The sequence below is a fragment of the Misgurnus anguillicaudatus genome, chromosome 18 (assembly GCF_027580225.2).
Source record: "Misgurnus anguillicaudatus chromosome 18, ASM2758022v2, whole genome shotgun sequence".
Taxonomy (NCBI): Eukaryota; Metazoa; Chordata; class Actinopteri; order Cypriniformes; family Cobitidae; genus Misgurnus; species Misgurnus anguillicaudatus.
The window spans coordinates 19440985-19454616 of NC_073354.2; the positions used below are offsets into that span (position 1 = coordinate 19440985).

The window sequence follows — 13632 nt, forward strand, 5'->3', positions numbered from 1 at the left end:
AGTCAATATATCTTGCCTATACTTTACTTGTAAACATTGTATGTATATTAATATTTCTCTCACATAAACACATCAATTACCCTCTGAAGTCCTTTATTTATCCCGCTGGAGCCGTGTGGATTTATTTTGCAAGTGATAGGAGCTGAACTTTATATTCATCCATTATGAAGAATGAAAAAGCTTTTCAAACATATCTGAATATGTATCCATATGAAAAAGGATGGACATATTTAACTCATGGCTTGAATATAAAAAAATCATGGGCGTAATTATAATTTTGGGCAAACTACACCTCTTTATAACCACATATCAATAACACTATCGGCAGATATTAGTCTGAATAATGGACTATCGTATTGGTGGGAAAATTTATATGGGGCATCTCTTATTTTTAAAGAGACAGAGCGCAACGCGTCATAACCTGAAAACCACGCTCACCGGGGGGAAACAATCCATCCGTCTCCATTGACTTTGTATGCGAGAGGCTGCCTCCTTGTCATTTCTGGCTTATAACAAATAACAAAATAATGCCTAAAAGATGCTGTGTTACAGGGTGTACAGCTAACAATCCAAAAAAAAACAGAAATAAGTTTTTATAAGCTGTCGACCCCAAAAAGCGAGCGTTTAAAGACACAAAAGTGGATAGAGGCAACTTTTCATAGTACTACTGTTATTAGAACTACACCCACTGGAAGGGAAACGTAGTCAGCGATCCACTTTTGTGTCTTTAAACGTTCGTTTCTTGGGGTCGACAGCTTATACAAACGTATTTTCCGTTAGCTGTACACCTTGTCACACAGCAGCTTTTAGGCATTATTCTGTTTTTTGTTATAAGCCAGCAATACAAAGTCCATGGAGATGGATTGTTTCCCCCGGAGGGCATGGTTTTCAAATTAGCATAACTGCGCTCTGTCTCTATAATACTTTAATGATAATATCAATATTCATAATAAATAATGAAATTTATGAGCAAAAAGAAAAAAAATTTAGAATAAACTAAAGGTTACTGGGGTTAGCTCAGTATGCTTACATCTTGCTCTTTGGGTTTGACGTAGTTAGAAGGAAAGAGACCACACTGATCCCCGATGCATCCTCTCCACCATTCCCCCTCCCTTTCTGTTACCAGGATAACATCGTCCACAGAGAACGTCAGGTCACCTGACTCCGGACTCTCATATGTGTACAGAGCCACATACTCTGATTAGATAAAAAAAACACAAACAGCCACTAAACCTTCTGAAATGGCAGATCAATTTAATGTGACGTTTAAATAAAACACCATAACAAAACATTTAATTTCATAAAACATAATTATAGTCCTTACCCTCTAGCAAAATGGAATCTGACAGTTCAATCTCACCAACAGTAGAATACAACGGTCTAGAAAAAAACACAAACAATATGGAAGGTGTAGCTTTAGTAAGAAATATTGGTAACACTTTACAATAAGGTTGTGTTAGTAAACATTAGTAACTGCATTAACTAACATGAACAATATTATTTCTTTGCATTTGTTAATTCTTGTTCATGTTAGTTAAAGGTGCAGTGTGTAAAGTTTAGCAGCATCTAGTGGTGAGGTTGCGAATTGCAACCAACGGCTCAGTCCACTCCTCACCTCGCGCTTTTGAAACACAGAGAAGCGACGGTAGCAGCCACCGGACAAAAATGTCATCGTCGGAGACAACTTAGTAAAAAAGTTTGTCCGTTAAGAGCTTCTGTAAAAACACTTTGCGCACAAAAATGGCGACTTCCACGTAAGGGGACCCTCGGTTTATGTAGATTAAAATGTCTCATTCTAAGGTAATAAACACATAACAGTTCATTATAAAAAGGTCTTTATACACCCCTAATAATATTGTTTTGTATATTATTTTGCATTTTGATCAAGAGATCCTTCTAAAAATGACACACTGAACCTTTAATGTCAATACATTTATTCATGTACGGTGCATTAACTCATGTTTTACTTAATTTTTATAAATGTATTAGTAAATGTCGAAATTAACATGATCTAATTTTAAAAAATGCTGTAGAGGCATTGTTCATGTTAGCTAATACATTAAAGAATTGTAAACAAATACAACCTTAATGTAAAGTGTTACTGAAATAATTAAATTTAAATTAATTCAGCCAATGGCGAGAGTTCTGCGAAGGACATTCGGTTGGAGGGGAATTGAACAAATTTGTCTTTCTTTCGGTGCAAAATCCTTTAAGTACATGCAAAAATCTCTCTTCATTCAAGGTTTAAAAATTTGGTCAATAAACTAATATTTTCGCTAAACCTACTTTAACCGGGTAAAACACTCTTTACTGTATGTGTGTTGTCGTTCATCTCATTCATCATCCGTGCACTTAGAGGACTTTGCTTAAAAATTGTTTTTCTGAATGGCCTGAGGCCGGGAATCCCGGGATTAAGTATTTAATGAAAGTATAATACGTGCCAAGAGCATTTGCTCCATATCATCATCTAATTTTTGACGGTGGTGGCATTTAGCAACTTTTGCATCTGAGCTCTTAATATGTACAAGAGTCTTCAGTAATGTTTTTATCTATAAATACTACACCTTTTTAAATATCATATTCTATATTGTACTGTTTATGAGAATCTCCAATGAAGATCCCTCAATCTAAGCTTAATGTGATTTTTGGAGGTTTGTCTGTTGAATGAATCGATGTTTGTGTGGTGAAGTGGGAGGCATCTTCATCCTTACTCAGTCTGTGTGTGATTGGTGGTAACCACGGAGACAAATGAGCTTGGGAACCAGCCCCGGTTCTCATTTAATTCTCCGTACCACCAGCTCTCCTGCTTTTCTAAAACCGTGATGATGTCATCTTTCGAGAAGCCCAAGTGACTGTCAGTCTTAGCACACCATTCGCACAGAGCGACGGCCTACAGCAACACAAACACGCATTCACAAAAAATGTAAGCACATTTAAACACAACTGCTTTGATGATAACTCTCCAATCAATAAAAATTTAATATATGACTTATACCGATACATGCATGTGATGTGTGTGCTTTTTCATTAATGCCAACCTGTGAGTGTTGTGTGTTTGTAGACGCTGGTGTGTGCGTTGGTGTTGGTCCTTCCACATCCACCCGGGGAATTCTAATAATGAATGAGTTTAAATAATTTGGTAATTGTTCAAAACAATACCAACCAGTAAAACAATAAAATGCATACATGGCAAGGTAATAACACAATCCTTAAACACAAAATCGCTTTTTTTTCTTGAAAATATTTTTTTGCAGTATACATTTTACACCGCAAAAATGACTTTCTTACTTAGTATTTTTGTCTTGTTTTCAGTAAAAATATCAAAAAATTCTTAAGTTGGGATGCTTTTTCTTGATGAGCAAAATGACCTAGTCTAGTTTTTAGACAAAAAATATAAAATGTAAGCGAATTTGTGCTTAAAACAAGCAAAAAAAATCTGCCAGTGGAATAAGAAAAAAATTATTGAATTAAGTGTTTATGAAAAAAGTAAACTTATTTCAAGAACATTTTTCTTATTCCATTGGCATTTTTTTTTTTTTTGCTTGTTTTAAGCACTAATTTACTTCAAGTTAATTGTTTGGCCAAAAACTAGACTTATTTTCCTAGGTCATTTTGCTCATCAAGAAATACATCTTAATTTAAGAATTTTTAGATATTTTTACTAAAAACAACACAAAAACACGAAGTAACAAAGTCATTTTTGCGGTGCAAAATGTACACAGCAAAAAATGATTTTCAAGAAAAAAAAGCGAATTTGTGCTTAAAACAAAGCAAAAAAATCTGCCAGTGGAATTAGAAAAAAATTCTGGAATAAAGTGTTTATGAAAAAAGTAAACCTATTTCAAGAAATTTTTCTTATTCCATTGGCAGATTTTTTGCTTGTTTTAAGCACCAATTTACTTCAAGTTTATTTTTTTCCTAGGTCATTTTACTCATCAAGAAAATACATCTTACTTTAAGAATTTTTAGATATTTTTACTGAAAACAAGACAAAAATACTAAGTAAGAAAGTCATTTTTTGCAGTGTGCTTGCATTTAAGCCTGACGTACACTGCAAAAATTATTTTCAAGAAAAAAAATGTTCTTAGTATTTTTATCTTCTTTTCAGTAAAAATATCTAAAAATTCTTAAATTAAGATGCTTTCTCTTGATGAGCAAAGTGACCCAATAAAATAAGTCTAGTTTTATGACCAAAAATATCAAATTTAAGTGATTTTGTGCATAAAACAAGCAAAAAAAATCTGCCAATGGGGTAAGCAAATTTTTCTTGAATTTTGTGTTTAAGAAAAAATTTCAAGATTTTTTGCTTACACCATTGGGCAGATTTTTTTGCTTTGATAATTTGATATTTTTGGTCTAAAACTAGACTTATTTTCTTGGGTCATTTTGCTCATCAAGAAAACGCATCTTAAATTAAGCTATTTTTACTGAAAACAAGACAAAGATACTAAGAAAATGTTTCCTTTTTTGCAGTGTAAATAAAACACCTCAATAACAGTCCATAAGTCACACCTACTGACTGTTTTTCGCTGAAATCTTAGACTCTTTTTTTAGTCTGTCACATTCACAGATTAAGCACAGAAAAGAAGTGACAGATAAAACACTTTGACCAAAAAAAAAGATAGATAAAACACCTCTCAGATACACTGACACATACTGTATCACCCCATTTTGCAATAAATAATGTGAATGTCACAAAAACACGTTGCAGTTCACATGCATACTGAGCATAGTTGATGACCTACTGCCAAAATGTGCAGTATATAACAAAGCTTATGTGACAGATATAAAATCCCACAATCCAATTGCAATGTGATTATGCTCGAGTCGACCCAAGCTCCGAACTCATTCCATCATGGAATTGCACGGAGGAGGAAAAGAGCAGATATAAAGAACATGGGGAGTATAAGGGATGGTGAAAATTTGTCACTGGGAAAGCCCAGAAATTGCTGCTTATATTCGCTTGTAATGATGATTGACAGGACTGAATGTTTAGGGTCCTCCCAAACCTACGTTTAAAACCTTTTTGTGTAGAAGCTACTGCTAAATGAATAATTTGATATAATGTAAACTTTTATTTCTATGATGACAAATTAAGCTCACCAACATTACAACGTAATGAGGTCATGAGACAATGTAGCTTACTTGTCTTTGGCACTGCAAAAAATGCTCTGTTTCATATACAATAAAAAGTAGACAGTGTACAGTATAAACTGCACAATATTCAGTAAAAGCTAGTGTTTATTCTTAACATGCAGTTTGTATTAAATGTGTATTACTCAGGGTAGTTAGCAGGGGGCGCTGTGGATTGCATAACAGCTGCTGTTTGTTCAGTCCAACTGTCTGTACAGCATCTCTCAGCATAACTCTCTGGAAACCACCCGCGGTTACCACGGTAACTCCCGTACAGCCAGCCGGTCTCCCGAACTGTTGCTTCATCTACCTATGGATACGAACGAAACCATCATATTATGTGAATGGAGAAAGTTGGTAGACACGCAATGCAGTCTAAATATAAAAAAATCTAACTTATGACCTTGATCAGATTAACTAGAGGAACAGCTACACATACAGTACCTCAATCAAACAGTCTGCATCCAGTGAGAGCTCTTCAGTGTTACGTGCTGTGAATGGATAAAGGGCTCTATAGGTGGTGGGGGTAGTACACGCATCTTCAGTTTTAATCACGGGCAAACCTACAAAAAGCACACATATCAAATAATTTTAAAATCATATAGCACAGGTATCAATGCTATAAGACATCATAGTCTGTCAACCATACTTAAAACCTTTTTCAAATCTTTATATTTTTAATGATATTAAATGGCTACAGGTCATTAATAACAAATAAAGAGTGAAATTGTTGTCTGCCCAATCCTTTCATACCTTTCGATCCAGCAGTTATTTATAACACAATGTAATGCGTGGCAACCTGCAATTGCACTTTTAAGGATCTATCTTGACTTAATCCAACCATTACATTTACTTTTCTTAACCCAATGAAGTTCAGTAGCATCAAATTATATTTTTAACATGGATTTACTTAAAAAAATGGATGTTAAAAGATGCAAGTCAGATCTGCATTATAGTACATACTACTATAAATATATTTTAATTTATATATTTGTATGTATAGCAAATAATTGGCTATGCTTAAAGTAATGATGGATGTATAAAACTGAAGAGAAACATTTTTAATTCAAATTTATTTGTACTGCAGCAACTTTGATAATAAATCTTGTTTCGTAGCAGCTTTAGTATTCAGATAATTTTCTTGATATGCAACATTTACTACCACACATATTTAACCTTTATAAGAGTTTGGTTACAAAACGCGATAAACGGCAAAAAAAAATTGTTAACACCAAAGTCAATATTGTATCAGGTCAGTTTTAAAAAGTCAATTCTTCATTTTACACAAAATCCGATATACGCCGGGTTATTCTGTCATCTTTTCTTCCTTTTATCCCAAACCACGACAAACACGGCCGTCCTTCTCTGCAGAACAGTGGCGGCTTGTGACTGCTCATCCGACGGGCGCAAATTCAAAATATGTGTCGGAGTGTCATATGTGTTGCTTGTGTTTTCAAAATATGTGTTTGTTGTGTCATGTGAACCATGTGCATCACGTGTTTTGTCAAAATAAGTGCCTGCTGCACACGCGTCAAAACCATTTATGATAAAAGAGACGCTCACGTTCACAAAATACACTCCCTTAACAGTAAACTCTGATTATGCGGGTATCTGGCAAACGTGAGGGTCTATTTCATAAACCCTTTAGACGCGTCTGCAGCAGACACTTATTTTTACAAGACACGTCATGACCATAGGATCACTCGACGTGCAGAACGCATATTTTGAAATTACGAACCACACACATGACGGGCTACATACATGTTGTGACGAACTTCGCAACAAGCGCCCTCGAAAAAAGAAGTCACTGGCCGCCACAGCTGCAGAATGCAATAAATTTGCTTAACCAATCACAGAGCACCATTTCACAAATTGTAAACATTAATGGCGCACTTTGAATACACACAGAATCCTAGTTTTCCTCATCTACTTTATACTTCGTGGTAAACAAACAAACAAAAACAAAATAGTAATTTTGATGGCATTGATAAACCTGTGCTATTTTTTGTGGCAAGGAAGAAACGTAAGCCATTAAATTCAAATAATTTACGTGAGAGGCACTCGGGCGAAGGAAAAAGCCGACTGTTGCTTGTTCTCACACGACAGCATCAAGCTTCTGTCATGCTAACACATTGACCCCAGGTGATCTTAAAAAAAAACGTTCTATTATTTTACTCAAAGTCAACGAAAATCGAGTATGTATAAAAAGTATATTTCAAATATTATATTTAGGGTGGTCAATTTTGAGAAACGACATCACCTTCATCATGCAGGTTTCATAGCAGCTTTACAAGGAATACTGCCGTACAAGTAAGATAAAAAGGACCAATAAGGAAAACAGCATAAGATACAAAGCAATTCTAAATAAAAAGAGGCGTAACATTTCCGTCACACACTTTTTAGAACAATGAGCTTTTTTAAAGTAAAAATTTAAATGAAAAACTGTTGTTTGTTTTGGAATATTCTTATATGTGAGTTTTGTTATTTTTTTAAAGTTTATATGGCCTTATAATCTTTAATCAAAAACACAAATCTCCTTCCCTCCTCGAAACGATCTCTCCTTTTTCCGGTCATGGTAAGACAGGTGGGCGGGGTCCGGAAAAGGATTGCAGCGATTAGCAAACATGACCCAATTTCAAAAGATCCAATCAATTCTCAGTGGATAAATTCAAGTCCAGCCCTACCTTTTTTCATTTAAAAAGTCATTATACTCGGATCACCACAGGGAAAACCAAGACAATAGTTACTTCCGTTTCATGGCGACTTTAAAAAACTATGAGGGAAAACAATAATGTACGATACGTGGGGAAAAAAATGTTTAACCTTAAACCACGTAAAAACATTGTATTTCATAAAATAATACTCTTTCGGCAACATCATATGACCCTTTTAAAACCACAAATGTTAAAAACTAACTCTTTAAAATCACAACACAACAGAATACTAAACATGAATAAGTCAGCTTGATTAAAGGTGCAGTGTGTAAATTTTAGCAGCATCTAGTAGTGAGGTTGCGAATTGCAACCGAGGGGCAACCTTCCGATCTCTCTAATGAAGCCAACACGGAAGTGACTTAAACTGCAATTCATCAACTGGCCGCTTGAGGCTGGCTCCAAAAGGGAGTCAATTCCCATAGACTCCCATGTTAAAAATGGCCAACTTTACAGTAGAAAATAATATGTTTACAGCCTGGTACAAAAAGTGTTTTTGGCCTATATAGCTAATTTTGCCCTTCATGACAACTGTGAGGGGGGTGAATTTTTTAATAACTCATCCGTTTAGATTATATTAAGCCTTAAACTTCTGCATAATTAAGGGCGTGGCCGCTTGAGTGTCGGTTTAACAGCCACTACTGTCACTAGACTCGCGTTAGGCGGGCGTGGTTTCACCTCAGCTTCACCCATGTCCCGCCTCTTTACCCATTTTCGGTTTTCCGCGAGTAATTCGCGGGGACGCGCGGCCAAGATGGCGACGGCAGGCAACGCCTACTTTAAGCTTCAAAAGCGATCTTCACAAGCCAATGGGTGACGTCACGGACACTACGTCCATATTTTTTTACGGTCTATGATTGCAACCAACGGCTCAGTTCACTGGTCACCCCTTGCTTTTGAAATGCATAGAGAAGCTACGGTAGCCGCCACCGGAAAAACATGTCATCGTCGGAGACAACATAGTAAAAAAATTTGTCCATTAAGGGTTTCTGTAGAAACATGGCTTCCTCGTAAGGGGACCCTCTGTGTATGTAGATAAAAATGTCTCATTCTAAGGTAATAAAAACATAATGGTTCATTATAAAAAGGTCTTTATACACCCCTGATAATATAGTTTTATATATTATTTTGCATTTCTGTCAAGAGATCCTTCTAAAAATGACACACTGCACCTTTAAAATGCATTTACTCTCATCAGGTCTCATGCAAAGCATTAACCTTAAAATCAGCAATGTTAGCTCAACATAAATCATTCACATAGCCCGGAATGGATTTATTTAATTGACTGTCCATGATTTATTCCCATCATCTTATATTTTAAGTTGAACTGACACATGCCATAATAAAGTTGTTTCAACTAAACTAAATAGATTTTTTTAAATTAAGTATTCACTAGTTCGCCTGCACATTCAGTCTAATGATGAATAATGGTAAAACGAACTTGGCTTGCTGTCCTTGGAGGGAGAACTGTGTAGAACTGTGCAGAGAGAGGGAAAGAGCGAACGAAGGAGGAGATTAGTAAGGAGGAGAGATGCTGGATTAATCGTCACTGGGAAGGCATGGAGACTACTGACTCACTAAAAGCTCTCAAGGTGATTGACAGGACTAAATGTTTAGGCTCCTCCCGAACCTACGTTAATAATTCATAAAATTATTTTCTTTACATATCTTTTAATTTTGTTGAAGGTGAGTATAATTTGATTTAGGCCAAACTGAACAAGACAGATAAAAATGGAAACCACGATTTTTAATTAAACCTAATATATGGACTTTAAAAAAATTACAAAGTTATCTCACTTTTTTCAGTTTAGGTACCGCAGTGTTGCGTTTATGATGAAATAAAATAGTAAAATAAAATGAAAAAGTATTAAACTGCTTTAACATCTTCATCACTCTTTTACCTTCTGTTCATTCTCTGATCAGTCTGTTATAGTGACTCACATAATTAATAGGAAGTAATTAAAGTGAATCATGAAGCCCTCAGAGTAATCACACTCATTGCAATGAATATAATGAAAACAGCATATTGGCAAAGTAGATTAATACAAAACAATGTTTAAGCTTTGGCAGAGCAAATACACATACTTAAGTAGGCTTACTTTTGACCTCTTTGCTATTATGTAACACTGAGGCCTGAGTATGTTGCCGGAGTTCATTCCTTTCTTTCTCCTCCCTTTCTCTCTCCTCTGCTCTCCTCTTCTCCTCTCTCTCTCGTGCCTGCTCCTGGGCCTCCTGAAGTCTGGCCTGGGCCTGCCGCTGTTGCTCTTCCCTGAGTTTAGCCTCTCGCTCATGGGCAAGTTTCCTCTGACGCTCTGATTCCTCCTCCAAACGCTCCTGCTCCAGCTTTGCCTGTCTAAATTGCTCATGACAAAACGTATCTACCAGTGGCGGATCTAGACCATTTTAACTGGGGGGGGGGGCAATCTGGGGCCAGTTGTACTGTTAGAGGGGCCAAGTTACATTTAGACCTTATTCATGTCATATCATTTTCTGCACTGCACTGCAAAAAATTATTTTCAAGAAAAAAAATAGTATTTTTTGTTTTGAGCAAGAATATCTAAAAATTAAGTCTAGAAATAAGTAATCTAGTTTTTAGACAAAATCTATCAAATGTAAGTGATTTTGTGCATAAAACAAGCAAAAAAATCTGCCAACGGGGTAAGAAAAAAAAATCTTGAAAATTTTTCTTAAACCCTAAATACATTTTTTTTGCATAAAATCGCTTACATTTGATATTTTTGGTCTAAAACTAGACTTATTTTCTTGGGTTGTTTTGCTCATCAAGAAAAAGCATCTTAATTTGAGAAATTTTTTCTTGAAAAGATTTTTTTGCAGTGTGCACTAAAGGCATTAACAGGACAAATACCATGTTTATGCTACTGTCTAATTACGGATGTAAAAAACAACGATCGCAAAAAAAATTGTAAAAATAATTTCACACCCCACATTTAGGGGGGCCACAAGGGGGTCCAAGCTTGTTGTCACAGGGGCACTGTCCCCCGCTGGCCCTTCCCTAGAACCGCCACTGGTATCTACTAGTATGATGAAGCAAATGATGCTAAAAAACAGCAAACATTTAACTGTATTCAGGAAGTAAAGTAGCTTAAAGCAGCTTTTCTATGGATTGTTTTTTCAATCAAATGAGAATCAGATTATTCGCACGTATGCATTTTTAAGCAAATAGGTAGGCTTACAAAAAGTTTTGTAATTTAATCACATTTGTCCTCTTCCCAGCATGCACTGGGACATATAGTATATTTATATGACTTATAGAAAGAGGTTATGCACATAATGCTTAAACAAATTAAACAGCGTATATTAAACAATACGACTCTAGCTTTATTTAAAAACAACAAACATCAGATAATTGATGAATTAATCTGTAAATTACCTGGCAGCCTCCTCCTCTTTTCTTCTCTTTGTCTCCTCCTCTTCCTTTTTCCTCTTCGTCTCCTGCTCCTCTTTCATCCTTTTAATTTCTTCTTCTCTTTCTTTTCTCTTCTTCTCCTCTTCCTCTTTCCTTTTTTTCTCCTCTTCTTCTTTTTTCCTCCTCCTCTCCTCTTGCTCTTTTCTGTGTCTCTGTAGCTCTTGAAGTTTCTCAGATCTGACTCTCCTCAGCTGCTCTAGAACGTCCTGTTGCTGGCTCTTCCTCTGTCTCAGCTCCTGCAATGTTACCCACACACTCCCTCAACATTTGCTATGTTCACAACAAAAATAGTTGACAACAGTGGTGAGTTTCACAAGGGTGTATTATGTATTTGATACAGCAATGTGGTGAGGTCTACTGACTGCCTAAATGTGACCCTGAACCACAAAACCAATCATAAGGGTCCATTTTGTAAAATTGAGATTTTTACATTATCTGAATTAATAAGCTTTCCATTGGCAATATTTGAAAAGTTTGGTTTCAAAACACAAAAAATGCCATTTAAAAAAATGCCAAAATCAGTATTGTATCAGGTCAGTATTAAAAAGTAAATTCTTAATTTTACGCAAAATCCAATATATGCCATGTTATTGTCATCTTTTCTCCCTTTTTTTAAACGCCAGCCCTCGTTCTCTGCAGAATGCAATAAATCCGCTCAACAAATCACAGGGCACCATTCCACGCATTGTAAACAATAATGGTGGTGCATTGAATATACACAGAATCCTAGATTTCCTTATCTACTTTGTACTTCATGATCAACAAACAAACAAAAACAAAATATTGCTTTGATATTTAGCATTGCTAAATCTGTTGTGGTTTTCTGTGACGGGGAAGAAACGTAAGCCATCAAAATCAAATAATTTACGCAAGAGGCACTCGGAAGATGGAAAAATGACAGCATCAAGCTTCTGTCATGCTAACACATTGACCCCAGGGGATCTTATGAAAAACGTTCCATTATTTTACTAGAAGTTAACGAAAATTGAGCAGGACCAAAACATTTTACAGCTAATCGCTGTCAAAAAAGTTTAGCGATGACGTCCCAAGGATGACAGCAGCAATGACAGTGTTGTTAATAGGACAAAGTGTTTTGATTAATGCCATTAATGTTTATTTTTTTAATCAGTGTATACCACTAGTCAACTAAATAATATAACATGGCAAAGATAAATGCACATTTATATATTGATAGATTATAGATTTATAGCATTTTGAAGAAAAAAGACATGGATTTATTGCATTTTGTGGAAATTTGTCACTTTCTTGTCATAGAAAACACGTTTTTACAGAAATAAGTCTAAATGGATTTATTGCGTTTTGGAACCAAACTCTTCATTTGGCATGATACAACTATTTGAAAATCTGGAAAAAAATCTTAAAATATTGAGCAAATCGCCTTTTAAGTTGTCCAAATGAAGTCCTCACAACACATATTACTGCTTATAAATACATTTATGTATATATTTACGGTAGTAAATGTACAAAATATCTTCATGAAATTTACAAAATATCTTTACTTGATATCCTACTGATGTTTGGCATAAAAAAATATAATTCTAACCTATTTAAGGTATTTTTGGCTATTGTTACAAATACAACCATGCAACTTATGACTAGTTTTGTGGTGCAGAGTCACAAATCGGAATTTAAGCTCTTAAAACTAATTAGGTGAAATGTTTTAGATCTGTTCTAAAATCTGTTCCAACAAATGTAAACAAAATGCCTATTTTTTATATTTTTGTTGTTTTCAGGCAGTGAGTAGTAACCTTGAGATTGCTGAATGACACCATAATGAAGTGATGGAAATGTTACTGTATGAGATCAATTTAAGCATGTTTATGTGTACATGGGAAAACTGTATGGTAAAGGATAACTTAGAAGGTGAAGAGTAAATGACTGAAAAACGGGAAGCTGTGAGATGAGAGAAAGACAAAGAGAGGTCAACCTTTATTAGAAGGAAGAGATTGGTTAAGCAGCCCAGCAAAGAGAGAAGTCCCTGAAGCACACAGTCATCCATTTCTACAAACTATAAAGGCAGGCAGCGCAGAGAGAAAAAAAGAGGAGAGAGAGAGTAGAGGAAAGGAAAGAAAATGATAAAATATGTGCACTTTTCATAAGACAAAAAGTAAGAAAGAAAAAAAGAAAGAAAAAGAAAGACAGAAAGAAAGCTTAAAGGATAGGTCCATTCTCTTAAAAAAATCCAGATAATTTACTCACCACCATGTCATCCAAAATGTTCATGTCTTTCTTTGTTCAGTCGAGAAGAAATTATGTTTTTTGAGTAAAACATTCCAGGATTTTTTCTCATTTTAATGGACTTTAATGGACCCCAACACCTAACAGTTTAATGCAGTTTAA

The 13632-nt window shown here is 35.3% G+C and overlaps 1 protein-coding gene across 2 annotated transcripts in view; it reads right to left on the reverse strand.

Annotated features, from left to right (window-relative positions):
• The window catches only part of itsn2a (intersectin 2a), an 87829-nt gene that overhangs the window by 14771 nt on the left and 59426 nt on the right, over positions 1-13632 (reverse strand). Inside the window, exons 17-25 of one of the 2 annotated variants that reach the window (XM_073856006.1) lie at positions 13220-13300; positions 11236-11507; positions 9944-10197; positions 5578-5696; positions 5280-5443; positions 3039-3111; positions 2712-2890; positions 1325-1380; positions 1031-1197 (exon numbers count right to left, since the gene is read on the reverse strand). In XM_073856006.1, the coding sequence (XP_073712107.1) occupies positions 1031-1197; positions 1325-1380; positions 2712-2890; positions 3039-3111; positions 5280-5443; positions 5578-5696; positions 9944-10197; positions 11236-11507; positions 13220-13300 (1365 nt within the window). The remainder of the gene's footprint in view (positions 1-1030; positions 1198-1324; positions 1381-2711; positions 2891-3038; positions 3112-5279; positions 5444-5577; positions 5697-9943; positions 10198-11235; positions 11508-13219; positions 13301-13632) is intronic. The other variant, XM_073856007.1, reaches the window with a different exon arrangement.